We start from the raw sequence: 13,795 nt of genomic DNA, 5'->3' as shown, positions 1-13,795 counted from the left end.
TATGTGGAGAGGTCACAGTCTACACCAATGGAAAGAATGCCCACACATACAATCCAAAGGCTTTTTCTATATGGCCATCAATATACCATGGAATAAAAACTTAGGGTATGTGATCTGGAAGGGGTCTGAGGGCCACCTCACCTCATTCCTTCATTTTACAGAAGAAGAAATGCCAGCCTGGAGAGTAGGGAAGTGTAATAGAGAGCTGGTGGCAGAATGGGCCTGTGTTAATAGGAGAAGAGAGTGGCCTGTGCTTTGGCCTAGGCCAGTGCCCAGAGGCCGCTGACTGCACAGGAAGCTCCTCTCCCCCCTCTCCCCCCACTCCTGAAGACTTCCATTGGACGTGTCTCCTGCTCTAGCTGCTGCTGCTTCTCTGTGGCTATGAACGGAAGACAGTGGCAGCCATATGGCCACAGGCCATGGCCTGGCTTGGGCTCGGCATCAGCCCTGACTGCAGGAACTAGTGAGGCCCCATTTCCAAAGGGTGGCCAGGATGAGCCCAGAATCCTGCAGTGATGGGCCTACAGCATCCCCAGTGAGCAGGAGGGAGGTTCCCAAGCCTCTTCAGTCAGGGGTTGAATCCTCTCTAGGGAATCGGGATATTGTGCTGTTGTTGGAAAGAGTGGCTTGAATTCTGAAGGGCTTCCCATCCCCTGGCGCCGGTGCCTGTGCCTGATAATGAGTGTCCTGTGGAGTGTGACCCAAGTTTGAAGTTTTACAGCATTTTGAGAATGTCTTTCTAAATAAAATGTTTAGCTGCAGTTAGCAAAAGCCATCTCCCATTTGTAACTGATGGACTAAACCACGGCTGTCAGAGGAGACAGCATCTTGTCAGGAAGAGTGGGAGCAGGACTGACTTGAGTCAGGGGCTCTTCCTATTGGCTGGGGTGATTTTTTTCCCCTCTAACAAAGAAAGACATAGGCCCTGTCTTCTAGGCACTGTGGCCACACAGGGTAGTGGAAGCAGCATTGAACTTGCAGTCGAAAGGCCTGGGTTGGAGGCCCGGTTCCATTTCTTACTAACATTTGACCTAATCTCGCTAAGCCTTGACTTTTCTCATCTGTAAACTAAAACTTTATTTATAAAATAACATCTTCAGGTTGGCAAAATGCTTTACGTTGATTATCTGATTTGATCTTCCCAACCCTGCAAGGTGGATTCTCTGGGACTTCTTGTCCCTTTTTTACTGATGAGGAAGCTGTGGTCAAGGGGTAAACCTTGGACTGGGTCTGAATGCTTACCATGTAGACACTTACCAGCTGTGTGACCCTGGCCAGATCTCTGCACCTCTATCTGCAAGATTGGACAGGTTGGACTAGGTGAGCTCTCAGGCGTCTCTTCTGGGACTAAATGAGCATTTAAATCCTTTCACAATGCCCTAGCCACAATGACCTGACGCTCCCTCAGGTGGGCTGCTCTGCATCCTCTCCTTAGCACTCCCCCTTCTCCTCCACCCAGACTCTGCTCAAGTGACTGACACCTTCTACATGAGAGCTTTCCCGACTTCTCGAGCTGCTCAGCCTCGTCCTCCTGTCCAAAGTTACCTGGCCTTTGTTTTCTCTCTGTCGTGTGTAGTCTTATTTATATACACATGTTCCCTGGTGGGATTGAAGCTCCTTGGGAGAAGAAACAGCCCCCAGTTTTTGTCTTTGTAATACCAACCCCAACCCCCCCACACACACACAGCATGGACTTGGCACTTAAAAGTTTGTTGACTGATTAAATTGATAAAATATATTTTGCATATGAGACCCTTTAGTTCATACATAAAAGTTTAGAGGATTAGTTAGTAACATTTAGAAAAAATCAAATCAGGAGTATTTATTAAGTAGTAACCGTCTGCCAACACTGGGACAAGACCATTGCTACCCCGACCCCCATGCAAAGAGAGCTTTTCTACCACTTGTGCCTAAGGTCCATAGTGTGTCTACATGATAGTTAAGTAGGCAACAAATTTGTTTTAAGCAATGACTGTGTTCCAAGTCCTGCAGTAAATGCCAGAGCTACAAAGAAAAAGTAAAAAGAGCCCTTCTCATCAGTCCGCCAGACATGTATTAGATGCCTTCTGAGTGCTAGGTGCTGGAGATACAAGAGACCAAAAAGCAGACCCTGCCCTCAAGGAGCTTATGTTATAGTCTAATAAGCTGTCACTCCTAAATGTAAATTGGTAAGTACAAGATAAATGCAGGTCACACGTAACAATCACGACAATCGAGGGTTGGAGCTAGAAGGGACCTAGGCCCTCATTTTACAGAGGAGGAAACTGAGGCCCAGGGAGGTTCAGGGACTTGCCCAGGGCCACACAGCCAGCCAGAAGCAGAGGTGGAACTTGAATCTGGTACTACCTCAATCCTAATTTTATAGAGGAGGAAACTGAGGTTCAAAGGTCCAGCCAAGATCGAAGTGACAGTGTTGGAGAGGCTGCAGTCCAGCCCGGCTGTTGTGGCAGGCTGCCCCTGTGTTTGGGTTGCCTCCCCTCCCCCAGCTCCCTGGAGGAAACTGTCCTTGACCAGAGTGAGGTGGCTCTGCTGCCAACACCCCCCCACCCCTTCCTTCTCGGGAGGCAGAGTTTGCCAGCCTTTCTTCCATCTCCTCTCCTGCTTCCTCGCCTTCTCCCTCGGAGTTCAGTGTCTTTATGCTGCCCTCTGGTGCTCAAAGCCTCCATTACAAGACCCCACCCAAGGCCACTTTTCTTCTGGCTCCCAGCTTCCAGCATGGCCTGTGGGCCAGCCTGCATGGCTTTGCCCCCTGCCCTGCGCTCGAGTCCTTCCCTTCCACCTGTGCACCATCTCCTCTGTTCAGAGCTGGAGCTCCTTGACTTAGGGGCTGACAGGCTTCCTCTTCTCTCCTACCTCTAGCACTTAGCACCTCACTTGACTCTGAGGAAGCTGAAGAAATGCTTTTGCATTCATTCATTCACTCTCCAATCTAGTCTGGCCCATCCCCTGAATTAGCTCACTCTATCAAAAGCAGGACCTTTCTGTTCCCTGATTTTCACCTCTCAGTTCAACTTCTTTTTCCTTCTTGTCTTATGGGACGGAGGTGACGGCCATTCCTTGTATCTGCTTAGAGGTGTAGAGCCAGGCTCCTCATTTCTTCCTGGAAGGCCTGCAAGCTACCAGCTTATCCCCATTTGTGGGTAGCCTTGGGCCCTGGGGAAAGGAACCAGCCCCCACAGAAGACAGGGAAAATGACAGCATAAAGAGGCCTGTGGGCCCATTGCTTCACTGTGGGAGCACTTTTTTTGAGTATAAAAGTTATTTTTCAAAAAGTCATTATTAGCTAGAAGCATTCAGACTCTGCTATGTTATCTAAGTAAATCTCTAATTAGTCGAATTTTGTTCTTTGGGGAGATGGGAGGGGAGTGAATGGGGCAGTAAAGAGCTTATTTTTGAGCAGAGGAAACCTGGCCTGTCCTGGTTAGGGGGAGGTGTGTTTATGGCCTTCAGCTCTCTGCTACATAGTTAAAGAGGAGGGCGCTTCTGAATATCCTCTCCCCGTCTGTCATTCAAGGGAAATCAGATGGGCAAGCCTTCCTTCCTGGCTAAGTAGAAAGCACCCAGAAGAGACAGGCCCCCTCCATGGCCAAGGGCTTCCTTGATTGTACCATGGAAGGACTAGAGATCTTTTATTCTAGAGGAAAGATTGAGTGGGTCATGGTAGTGTCCCAGCTTTTCTGTTTGTTTACTAGTGTGGCCTTGGGCAAGTCACCTGACTTAGGGAATTAGATTCAGATGACCTCTCAGGTCCCTTTCAGCCCCAGGTCTTAGAAGAGAAATGAAAAGATCTGCTTGGTCTCCCAAGGACCCAATCGGGAGCAGTGGGAGGCAGCAGCAGCAGCAGATCTGGCCCTGGAGAGGGAGATCTTCCTAACAATGGGAGCTATCTGGTGTGGGCCAGGCTGCCTCCAGAAACACTGTAGTCTTTATTCAAAGGTCACCCATTGGGTCTTTTTGAAGAGGTTTCCTGTTCAGGCAGGAGCTGGACTAGATGGCCCCTGAGTAGTCCTGCTACTGAATGGCAACAAAATGTAATAGTGAAAATGAGGGACATTGGGCAAGTCACCTTCTTTCTCTAGACTTCAGTTTTCTCATCTGTAAAATGAAGGCCATAGGTTGAATGGCCCCTGAAGTTGATTCCCCTGTGATGGAAGGAATGGGGGTTTCCCAGTCTATCTCCACTTCCCCAATTCCAGCCCCAGAAGCATCATAAGACTTACAGGGGTTCAAGGAGTTACTTGTGAAGGAAAGATTGGAAGTTCACTGTTTAGTGCACCCAGTGGCTCCAACACATACCCCTAAAAGCTCACAAAATCTTATTTGACGCTTGTAAAATGTGGTATGAGATAGCTGCCCTCAGTAACACATTTCCCTCACAGGTTAGTTCCTTAACACATTAATCAACTTCTCCTAATAAGTGTGAACATAATTTATATGTTGATTCCCTTTGAAGACTGAAATCAGGGGGGTTAGGCCTGCTGTGTTGGTGAGTTCCAAAACACTGGAGCTGCCTTAATATTTTGGCATGGTCCCCACAGAGACATGACCTAAGGGTGCAAATTACCCAGCAAAGGACTGGAAATCTATAAATATTAAACTGCCCTGGCTTTCCCTGGGCCACATGAAATGCTTGTCCCCACAGCCAGGAGGGGGCAGGCAGCTTGTACAAGTATCTCAGATGCCGTGTAAAGGGGGGTGTTGGCTGCCTGCAAAGGGCAGAATCTCCCAAAGGGGTTGGACAGGGACTGCTTCTGTCACTTTATTGCCGTTGGCAGGATCCTTGGGAAGGGGTGAGAAGAGGGCAGGTGATGGGGAAGGAGATTGTTCCTAGGAGCCTGCAGCCCAGGAGGAGTCCCAGTCCAGCTCCATGGGTGGGCCTTAGGGACTGTTTTCCACTGATGTATCCTTCCCCACACCCAAAGCCAGGGCTCCTGAATCCAGGGCACCAAGAAGGTAAAGAGAGAAGAATTTGCCCTCCTTGCTCAGGATCTGACAGCAGATCCATGTATGTGCCCTGAGCACTGACCAAGTGTGAGTGACTAATCATTAAAATGATATATTCTTACTCCCGTGGCCACGTTTGATGCCATGGGGCATGTTGCTGGGCCTGATGTTAGCCGAATGCCTTGCCCTGGGCCACAGGAGTGAGGCAAGGAGCCAGAAACTTCAGGCCTAATCGATCAGCTGACAAGCATTTATATCTGCCTACTATGCACCAGAATCTAGGCCAAACCTGGGGATACAAAGACAAGAGTTAGGCAGCCCCTGCCTTCAAGAAACCTATTTTGAGACCGGGTGTGTGTGTGTCTGTATGTGTGTGTGTGTGTCTGTGTGTGCACATTGATAGATATGCATGTATATGTGTATGGATATGAAACATAAACAGCATGAAGATACACTCCAGAAAAGCCAGGTGACCAGTGGCGAAGTTGAATCCTGCATCAGACGCTCAGAAACCCAGAAGCTGTGTGGTCTTGGGCAGACCACCTAATCTCACCAAGGCTCAGCTTCCTCATCTGTAATGGACAGCAGTAGCTACTTCCCAGAGTTGGTGTGAGGAACAAATGAAATCATGTCTCTGTGGTGCTCTGTAAACCTTGCAGTGGTGTGGGAATGCTGGCTGGGACTGTGACAGAAGGGAAGGACAAGCCAAGTGCAGATGCTGGCCCTCTTTGTGTGAGGCCTGTCTACACTCTTTCTCGTTCTGTCTCATTCTGCCCTCTTCTCATTCAGAGCAAGGCTAGCACCCTTGTGCCTTGCTGTGGTGCAGGCTTAGTAAATGGGAGGGACAGACTGACTTCATTCCTTACCGGACAGGACTATGGACTAGCCCGCCTTTGTCTCTGCTCTTTCCACCCAGGCATCCCCACCCTCATCGTGCTGGACCCAAAGGGAGAGATGATCACCCGGCAGGGGCGGGTGGAGGTCCTGAATGATGAAGACTGCCGGGAGTTCCCTTGGCACCCCAAACCTGTGCTGGAGCTCTCTGACTCCAATGCCGTGCAGCTCAATGAGGGCCCGTGCCTCGTTCTCTTTGTGGGTATGGAGCCCAGCTGGGGGCCCAGGCAGGGGGAGGGGGCTGCAACCTTTGACTCAGCCAGCCGGTCTGGGTGGAACAGCTTGGGGAGGCCCCCTTCCTGACAGCCTCTTTCTATCACGAACAATGCTGGACCTGAGGCCTTTGTCTCTTCCCAGCCTCTTTGCTTTTGACCCCAATGGTTTATTCATGGCTGTCCTCTCTACAGGAACCCTGCCGGCCCCCCTCCCTTGTGGCTCATTGACTTCCAGCTGAGAATAGGTCAGGCCAAGGCTGATCTCCCTTGTCCCCCCACTGCCTACCCTAGACAACTGACAGAAACCTTGTGTGGAGGAGGCAGGCGTATACCCCCCAACCATGGAGATCTTAGGGCCTTTCAGGGCTCTTCAGTCATGGTGGGGTGCTCTGCTGAAAGCTTTTTCTTATCCCGAGTGACTGATCATTCATGTCATGATTTGTTCAAGACACAGCCCCAAGTTGGGATTATCAAATTCTGCTAGGCTCCCAGGGAGCTCCTGAGGCCAGACAGACCTCCCAAGCTCTGCATCCTCTATCCCAGCCCTTTGGGGACTGCTCCCCCATACCTGGAAATTCAAGGGAAATAAGGTCCACGCTCAGTGACCCGGGAAGCAAAGGGGCTCCAACAGGTGGTTCTCTTGTGTTCACCCTTACAAGAGAGGAAAGAGAAAGCAGCCTGCACTGTGTCGCAGGGAGGCTGCATCAAACCTCTCTCCAGATGCCTTCTCCTGAGCACCCTCTCTGGAGTCCACATAGCCGTGAGGGAATTCCCCAATTCCATCTTCAAATGAGCTTCTACTAGAAGTGGGCTAGGAAGGCACGCGCACACATGCATGCACCCACACATGCACACGCACAAAGCTGGGATTTTCCCCGGGTCCTCTGTTGTGGTACTGGCCTCTCATGCACCCTAAGCCAGTGCTTTTCCTTTTCCCAACCATGCTGGATGCCTGTGGCCCTTCTCTCTTACTCTGGTCTTCCCAGAGCTGGCCCTTTTCCTCTCCCGTAGTCCCTAGTCTGGCCCATCCACGAATCCAGGGCCCACTGCTGAGCACCCAGCCCAGGGCTGTAATTGCCTATCAGTCAGGGGGAAGAGACAAGCAGCTGCTGCCTAGTGGTGCCATTTCTTGTAAGAGGAGCAAATGAGCAAAGGAGGTCCAGAGAGGCTGAGTGATTTCTGTGGGGCCACACAGCTTGTAAGAGGTCAAGCCCAGGCCCTCCTGACTCTGAGTCTAGGGATCCCAGTGTACATGTTGCCCTTCACTGGGGTGCTGACAGACCAGTGTCCACGGTGCGTCTTGGTGCGCTTGGGGCCAACAACTGAATGGAAAGGAAGGGGGGAGGGCACGTGGGACCCTCAGAAGCCTGGGTTCTTTGCTGATGGGAGGCAGGGAATGGGGCATGTGCCTGTTGTAGTCTGGAAAGCCCAGCGGGCTGCCTTCTATGAGAAGGGTTCTCCTAAGGATTCCGTGGCATCAGGAGGTCATGCCCAGAGCAGTGTGGACAGGCCCCACTGATCACTAATGCACACAGCCTTGTCTTCTCCTGTCCCCCTGCAGATTCTGAGGATGATGGCGAGTCCGATGCTGCAAAGCAGCTGATACAGCCAATTGCAGAGAAGATAATTGCCAAGTACAAGGCCCAAGAGGAGGAGGCACCACTGCTATTCTTTGTGGCAGGAGAGGTAAGTGAGGGCTGGGGCTGAGGCCCGGGCGTCCCCTGCTCTGCTGCTGCCTCTGAGGGATGCTCTTTGCCATCAGCTCTGTCCAGATGGGAAGGGAAGAACACCCACAGCTCAGCCCTAGACCTTCACAGGTCTCAGTTTCTTCATCTATAAGAGGAAGGGGCTAGATTTCTTGGCCTCTAAGGCTCCTTCCAGCTCTCAATTTTTGGTCCGATGAGGAAATAGCAGAGAACATCCAGGTCACTTGAAAGAGAATCCCCAAATCCCTCAGAGATGATTTTTGTGGGTCTTAATTTTCTCATCATATAGGATTCTTGATCTGGAGCTGGAAGGGACCTCAGAGACTGTCTAATCCAGCACTCTCACTTTACAGATAAGGAAACTGAGGCCAAGAGAGGGGGAAGGGACTTTCCCAAGGTCACACAGTCTAGGTGGGATTTGAACCCAGCTCCTTTGACTCCAGATCCTCTTCTCTCTCTGTTGGAGTTTGGGGGAGATAGAGATTTAAGTCTTCTGCATCGAGTTAGGAGTTATAGGATTTAGAGTATTTATGGGTATTTGTGGGATTATAGATTTAGAGCAGGGACCTTGGGCTGGCCCCCTTGCCCAGTGGCCTCATTTTGCACATGAGCAGACCTAGGCCTTGAGAGGTGAAAGGTCTGCTCCAGGTCACACAGGTAGGACATCGCCAAGCCATTAGCCCAGCTCGGGTGCAATGGCACTAGACTCAGCACCCTTCCTACTATACTGCCACGAAGTGGATATGCCAGTGGCTTCCTTCCCTGTAAAAAATCCGTGGAAATGAGGATCAGGGCAAAGGCAAAGCGGTCTGGTACCTGTAACGTGGATTTGAAAAGTAATTCACAAAGCCACATCCCTGGGGTCCCAGTGTCCTTGGGGAATGTGCCAAGAGGGAGGTAAATTCATCTCCCACATTCCCTTCCTGTTGCCCTTCTGGCTCTCTAACAGGAATGCCTCACTGGGGGGTTTTCCCCTGCCACACCTTCAGAGGGTAAATTATTGTACCTTTCTTGACAAGAACTGGGGGAGGAAATCAGGCCCCTGGAGAATTCCCTTTGGCTCCAGAGACAGAGGAAGCCAAGGCCTTTTCAGAGCCCAGAAGAGTCACTGAGCTTGGTGCTTGCCCTCAGGGTTTGCTTCCCAAGCCCAGGGTGCCCTGGGATGCCATCTGGCAGGGGGCTCTGTCTCTGCACTGCAGCCTCTCCTTGGACTCCCTGGCACTGGTACAGCAGAGGTGAGCCCTCCATTCCAGCCCTTTGAGACCCAGTCTGTGGAACCTCACTAGCTCACCTGGTCCTCTGCATGGCAGGCTTTGCCCTTTGGGATGACCAGCCCCCAAATGGCTGCACATCAGAAGGGGCATGGATTTGCTGAGGAATGATTTTACCCAAAGCCTGTGAAAACGCCAGTTCCTAAATGAGTCTGTGTCTTCTCTGTGAGATGATACCTGGCCCTGCCACTCAGCCGGGCAGGCTGGTCACTGCAGCTGGTCCCTCTGTAGGGATGACTAGGTTCAGTCCTTCAGAAATGGCGACTCTCTGCAAAATGGCCGCAGTCTGCGCAGGGCTCTCAGCCCCCTCCCCCAAAGCATCTTCACAAGCGGCTCCCCGGCGCAGCAGACGCCCCCCCCCACCGCCCTCCCCAAGAAAGGGGCTTCACGAGTCCCAAGGCAGTCCATCCATAAGCCTCTTATTGGGAAGCACAGATTCTGAAAAGTATCCCCCTCCAGCGGGTGCGCCTGCGCCCAGGCCGGGCTGCAGCTGGAGGTCTGCTGCGTATTCATTTCACGCTGAGCTTGGTCCCCGGCGAGCAGAAGCAGCAGGAAAGAATGACTGAACACCCTGAATCACCCATTCATCACCTCCTCAAAAGCCTCTGTGGCCAAGCCCATCTGGCCCCCTGAGCAGGCCCAGGCTCCCTGTGCAGCCCTGAGGTTGCAGGGGAAACAAAGCAAGTTGGAAAGGGCCCTCTGCCTTTGGCCCCACACACAGAGGCTGGGGAAGGCCAGCCTGAATGGAGCCAGCTCCACACCCTTTATGTAGCAGTAGTATTTTAAACAGCTCTGGAATAAAAGGCAGGAGAAAGGAGGAGGAGGAGGAGGAGGACAGGTCCATGCAGAGGCTTCAGACTGAGGCTGCATCCTGTGGGGCAGAGGAGCCCAGGACCCAGGGAGTGTAGCATCCCAATCCTGGGCACAAGTGCTGCTGCCTGGGCTCTCCTTACGTGGACAGTGACCAGATTTTCCAGGACAGTCCCTGGTTTCAGGAAAGGAAAATCAAGTTTTATCATGGTTTTACAAAAGTAATGGCCTTTCCTAGACCATGTGTCCTGACTTGGAGCTTAGAAGCCTTGGTCACTGGACCCGTGAAATCCTGGGCATGGGCAGAGAACCCCAGGATCCTCGAAGTGGGCCTGGAAGAAACCTCAGAGGCCATTTGGTCTGTCAGGCTGTCAGCAGGCATTAAAGTACATATTGTATGCAGGGCACCGTGCTAGGCACTGGGGACACAGAGATGGAATGAAATGCTTCATTCTTGCGGACAAGACAGAGAGAATGCCAGACAGAACAAGAAGAAGGAGAATTCAGATAAAGCAGTGAAATGCTAAGGCACTGGCAGGAAGGGCCTCAGGTGTTGGCGGAGTTCAGGCATTCAGGGGGTGGCTAATGCAAAGGCCCAGGACATGAGATGGGACGGACATGTCCAGTCGGGCTGGATGTCCAGCCAAGCTGCCAAGACAGGTCAGGGCCAGGCAGAAGAATCAGGGAGCCACTGGAGTTAAGGGGGAGTGACAGTCTAACCTCATCTCACAGACGAGCAAATGGAGGCCCAGGGAGGTTAGTTTCTTGGTGATGAACACTGTGGTTTGGAGGCAGCATTTGCACCCAGGTCCTTTTTGTCTCCACAGAGAGTGCTCTATGCACAGTCTGTCCCTGCCCCTATCCCATAGGGACTGGCTTGCTGCAGTTATCAGGGGTCTCATCAGACTTCCTTGTTGACCTTATTTTTGCAGGCTTTGCTTTGTGGCTCAGGTCTTTGAGTCTACCCTTGTACCATACCCAGTCCTGCCCACAGTGATGGGAAGAGCCTTTGCTTGGTGCCACCATTTTGGACTGGAAAAAGTCGTTCCTTTCTGTCAGAAAACCAGGGACAGGCCCAGAGGTGGAAAGCACCTTCCATTTTGCTCTTGTCTGCTCAGGAAACTGCCTGGACAAGATTTAGACTGGCGTTTGTTTCTCACCCTGGATTTGAATTTTGTTTGTTTTAATCCCCCAAGGTCTTTAACCATTTGCCCAGTGCTAATCCTGCATCATCTCTTTTAAATGGAGACTTCCAAGGCTAGTTCTGGTGATCTCTTGTCACCTCGTGGGGAGAGAGAACGAATGAGCATGCCTACACATGCCAGAGAGCCAGGGCTTGATGTACTTCCAAGCAGAACTTGTGGGGCTCAGTTCCTGACCAGGAGCCTCACTCACCATCTTTCCTCAGGCTTGTCCCTTTGAAAGAGACATTTTCCCCAGAAATCAGCTATGGATTCAAGTCCCCTCCCACTCGTAATGGCCAAATATGACCCAAACTGGGCAGTAGCAGCAGGGAGGGTGCCTTAGAGATCTATGAAAGTGTACTTTATGGTGAAACTGCCTCAGGGTATAGACACAGCCGCCTTCTGCACAGGCCCCGGCATCACCATTCCATCTCTGATGCACACTCCCTGAGTGACATTGGACAGGCCATTTCATCTCCTTGGGGCTCAGTTTCCTTACCTGCTAAATGAGGCCGCTGACAATCCTTTTGGCTCTAAATCTGTGATCCTATGAATGAATGGGGATAACAAGAGGACCCCCCAAAAAAATCCATTCCTGTTTGACTCTGAAGGATGCATTTCTCAATAGAGCTGGGTCTCCTCAAATCAAATCTCAGCCTCAGCCTTGTAGACTACTGTCCTCCCTAGGCAAGATGCCCCATTCCTTCCTAGACGAACCCAAAGCGCCAACTTCAGCAAAACTGTCTTCCGAACCTGCTTGGTGGGAGCCCCACCTTCCCTGAGGGCCTGCCAGATAATGAGTTCTTTATGTCCAAAAGACCTTCAGCCGTGCTGAAGGCATATTGGTCACAGATGGTCCCAGTGTAGCTGTGCATAATTAAGAGCTGACTGTACAACAAATAAACTAAAATCGACCAAACCCGAACAGTAACAATCAGCACGTGCTAGTAACGTCGGGAGAGCCCTAATATGAACCTAAAAGTCCACCAGTGCTCAGCCAGGCTAGGCAGAGAAGGGCGCACCATGGTTCTGCCAGCCCCCGCCCGTCCCCTGAGGAATGGGTGAACCGGGGAACGGATCATCGGCTTCTTGGGGCCAGTGGCACCCCGGCTAGTGAAGAACGGCTGATGCATCTCGTACTGAGCTGTCCTCTTCCTCTCTAACCTGCTGATTTTCTTTCTCTTCTGCTGGTTCTTCCAGGATGACATGACGGACTCCCTGAGAGATTACACCAACCTGCCAGAGGCTGCCCCACTGCTCACTATCCTGGACATGTCGGCCCGAGCCAAGTACGTGATGGATGTGGAGGAGATCACACCCGTCATTGTGGAGGCCTTTGTGAACGACTTCCTAGCAGAAAAGCTAAAGCCAGAGCCCATCTAACGGGACCTCGGCCTCCCTGGACACTATTTAAAACTCAGCCGCCGCCTCCTCCCCCTTCCTCTGCGCCCTTGGACTTTTCAGCTGTGTTTCTGATGCACTCACTCGCTCCTGGTGTCTGACCTCTTTGCGGTGCCTTTTTTGTCTGAGTCTGGTCCTTCTCACCAGCTCCCTGAGGGGCGCCTCCTTCCAAATGGCAGAAGAGTCCATGTGTCGTGGAGCCTGCTTCTGCTTCACAGATGATTTAGCTGGGCCAGAACTGGGATCCTCACAGTGAAATCCTTGCAAGGGTATCCTTCCCCCAGGTTAGGCAGCAAGCAGGCAGTTAATTCTGTCCTCAGTTTCTCGGCATCCGTTACACATCTTCCAGACTACTTCCTTCTCCAGACACATACTCATGAATACACACACAGGACCCTTCAGCAAATAGAAGGGTGGTTGTTGGTGATGCCCCTGGTCGTTGGTGCCCATCATTAGGTGTCCTTGTCTCTTGGCTAAAGAAAAGTCACTACATACCAACTCTAGGGCTCTTGACGGCACCCTCCTAAGCCACAGGAGGTCTTTGCCCTTACTGGTGATGAAAAGAGCTACAAGGAAAACCAAGAGAAGAGTTTCTCTTTTCCTCCCCCAGGCTCCCCACAGAGGGCCCACCTTCCCGGGAACAGTCCCCTGCTGCCTTCACCTACATGCATTGTTTTCCCTGCTCCCTTGACCAAGGAATTCTGCCCCCTATCCTCAGAGGGGCCCAGCACACTGAGCCCAGACCCTGATGAAAACTCTTTAAGAAGCAGTCCCTGGCTAAGATGGGCATCAGAGAACCCCATCGTGGCCGGTGCCCTTCTCTAGAGGTTTGTGACCCTGGATCTGGTCACTATTTCACTCACTGTGCCCCTTGGCTCTCACAAGATGAAAAGCACAAAATCAGATCCCTTCCCCGAAATGATCTGGCATGGCCCCCACCCTTACAGAGGAGGAAACTGAGGCCCACAGAGGGGCAGTGACTTGCCCAAGGTCACACAGGTAGTATGTGGCAGAGCCAGGATTTGAACCCAGGGCCCCAGGCTCTAAATTCAGTGTTCTTTCTGCTGCATCTCACTGCTTCCATCCCACACCTAAACGTATGCATCCAAAAAAGCAGCATTATCTGGAGCCAGGAATTGGAGGCCTCTGGATAGAGCTGACTTGGACACAGACCAGCCTCTGGGAAAGGGGTCTTGGGGTGACCGCTTACAGGAAGACCTCGCTCCCTAAGAGGAAGCCGTTGACTTTGCTCACCCTTGCTGTGTTGTTTTGTTTCTTGTAGTTCAAAGGGTAGGAAGTTAGTCGTTCATGATGGCCCAGGTCTGAAATGCGGTCACTTACAAATAAAACAGGCACCTTTGGGTTTTTCA

At 51.6% G+C, this 13,795-nt stretch overlaps 1 protein-coding gene across 2 annotated transcripts in view; it reads left to right on the top strand.

Annotated features, from left to right (window-relative positions):
- NXN (nucleoredoxin) overlaps positions 1-13,795 on the top strand; it is a 169,336-nt gene extending 155,541 nt beyond the window's left edge. The window contains exons 6-8 of one of the 2 annotated variants that reach the window (XM_069089714.1): positions 5,861-6,040; positions 7,615-7,739; positions 12,225-13,795. In XM_069089714.1, coding sequence (XP_068945815.1) covers positions 5,861-6,040; positions 7,615-7,739; positions 12,225-12,407 — 488 coding nt within the window. In that variant the 3' untranslated portion in view covers positions 12,408-13,795. The remainder of the gene's footprint in view (positions 1-5,860; positions 6,041-7,614; positions 7,740-12,224) is intronic. The other variant, XM_069089715.1, reaches the window with a different exon arrangement.

The sequence above is a fragment of the Petaurus breviceps genome, unplaced genomic scaffold (genome assembly GCF_028583685.1).
Source record: "Petaurus breviceps papuanus isolate PSGF00001 unplaced genomic scaffold, PetGlider_PUasm1.0 186, whole genome shotgun sequence".
Classification (NCBI taxonomy): domain Eukaryota; kingdom Metazoa; phylum Chordata; class Mammalia; order Diprotodontia; family Petauridae; genus Petaurus; species Petaurus breviceps.
Note: the sequence above shows the minus strand (reverse complement) of the source record. Positions and strands in the feature narration are given on the sequence as shown.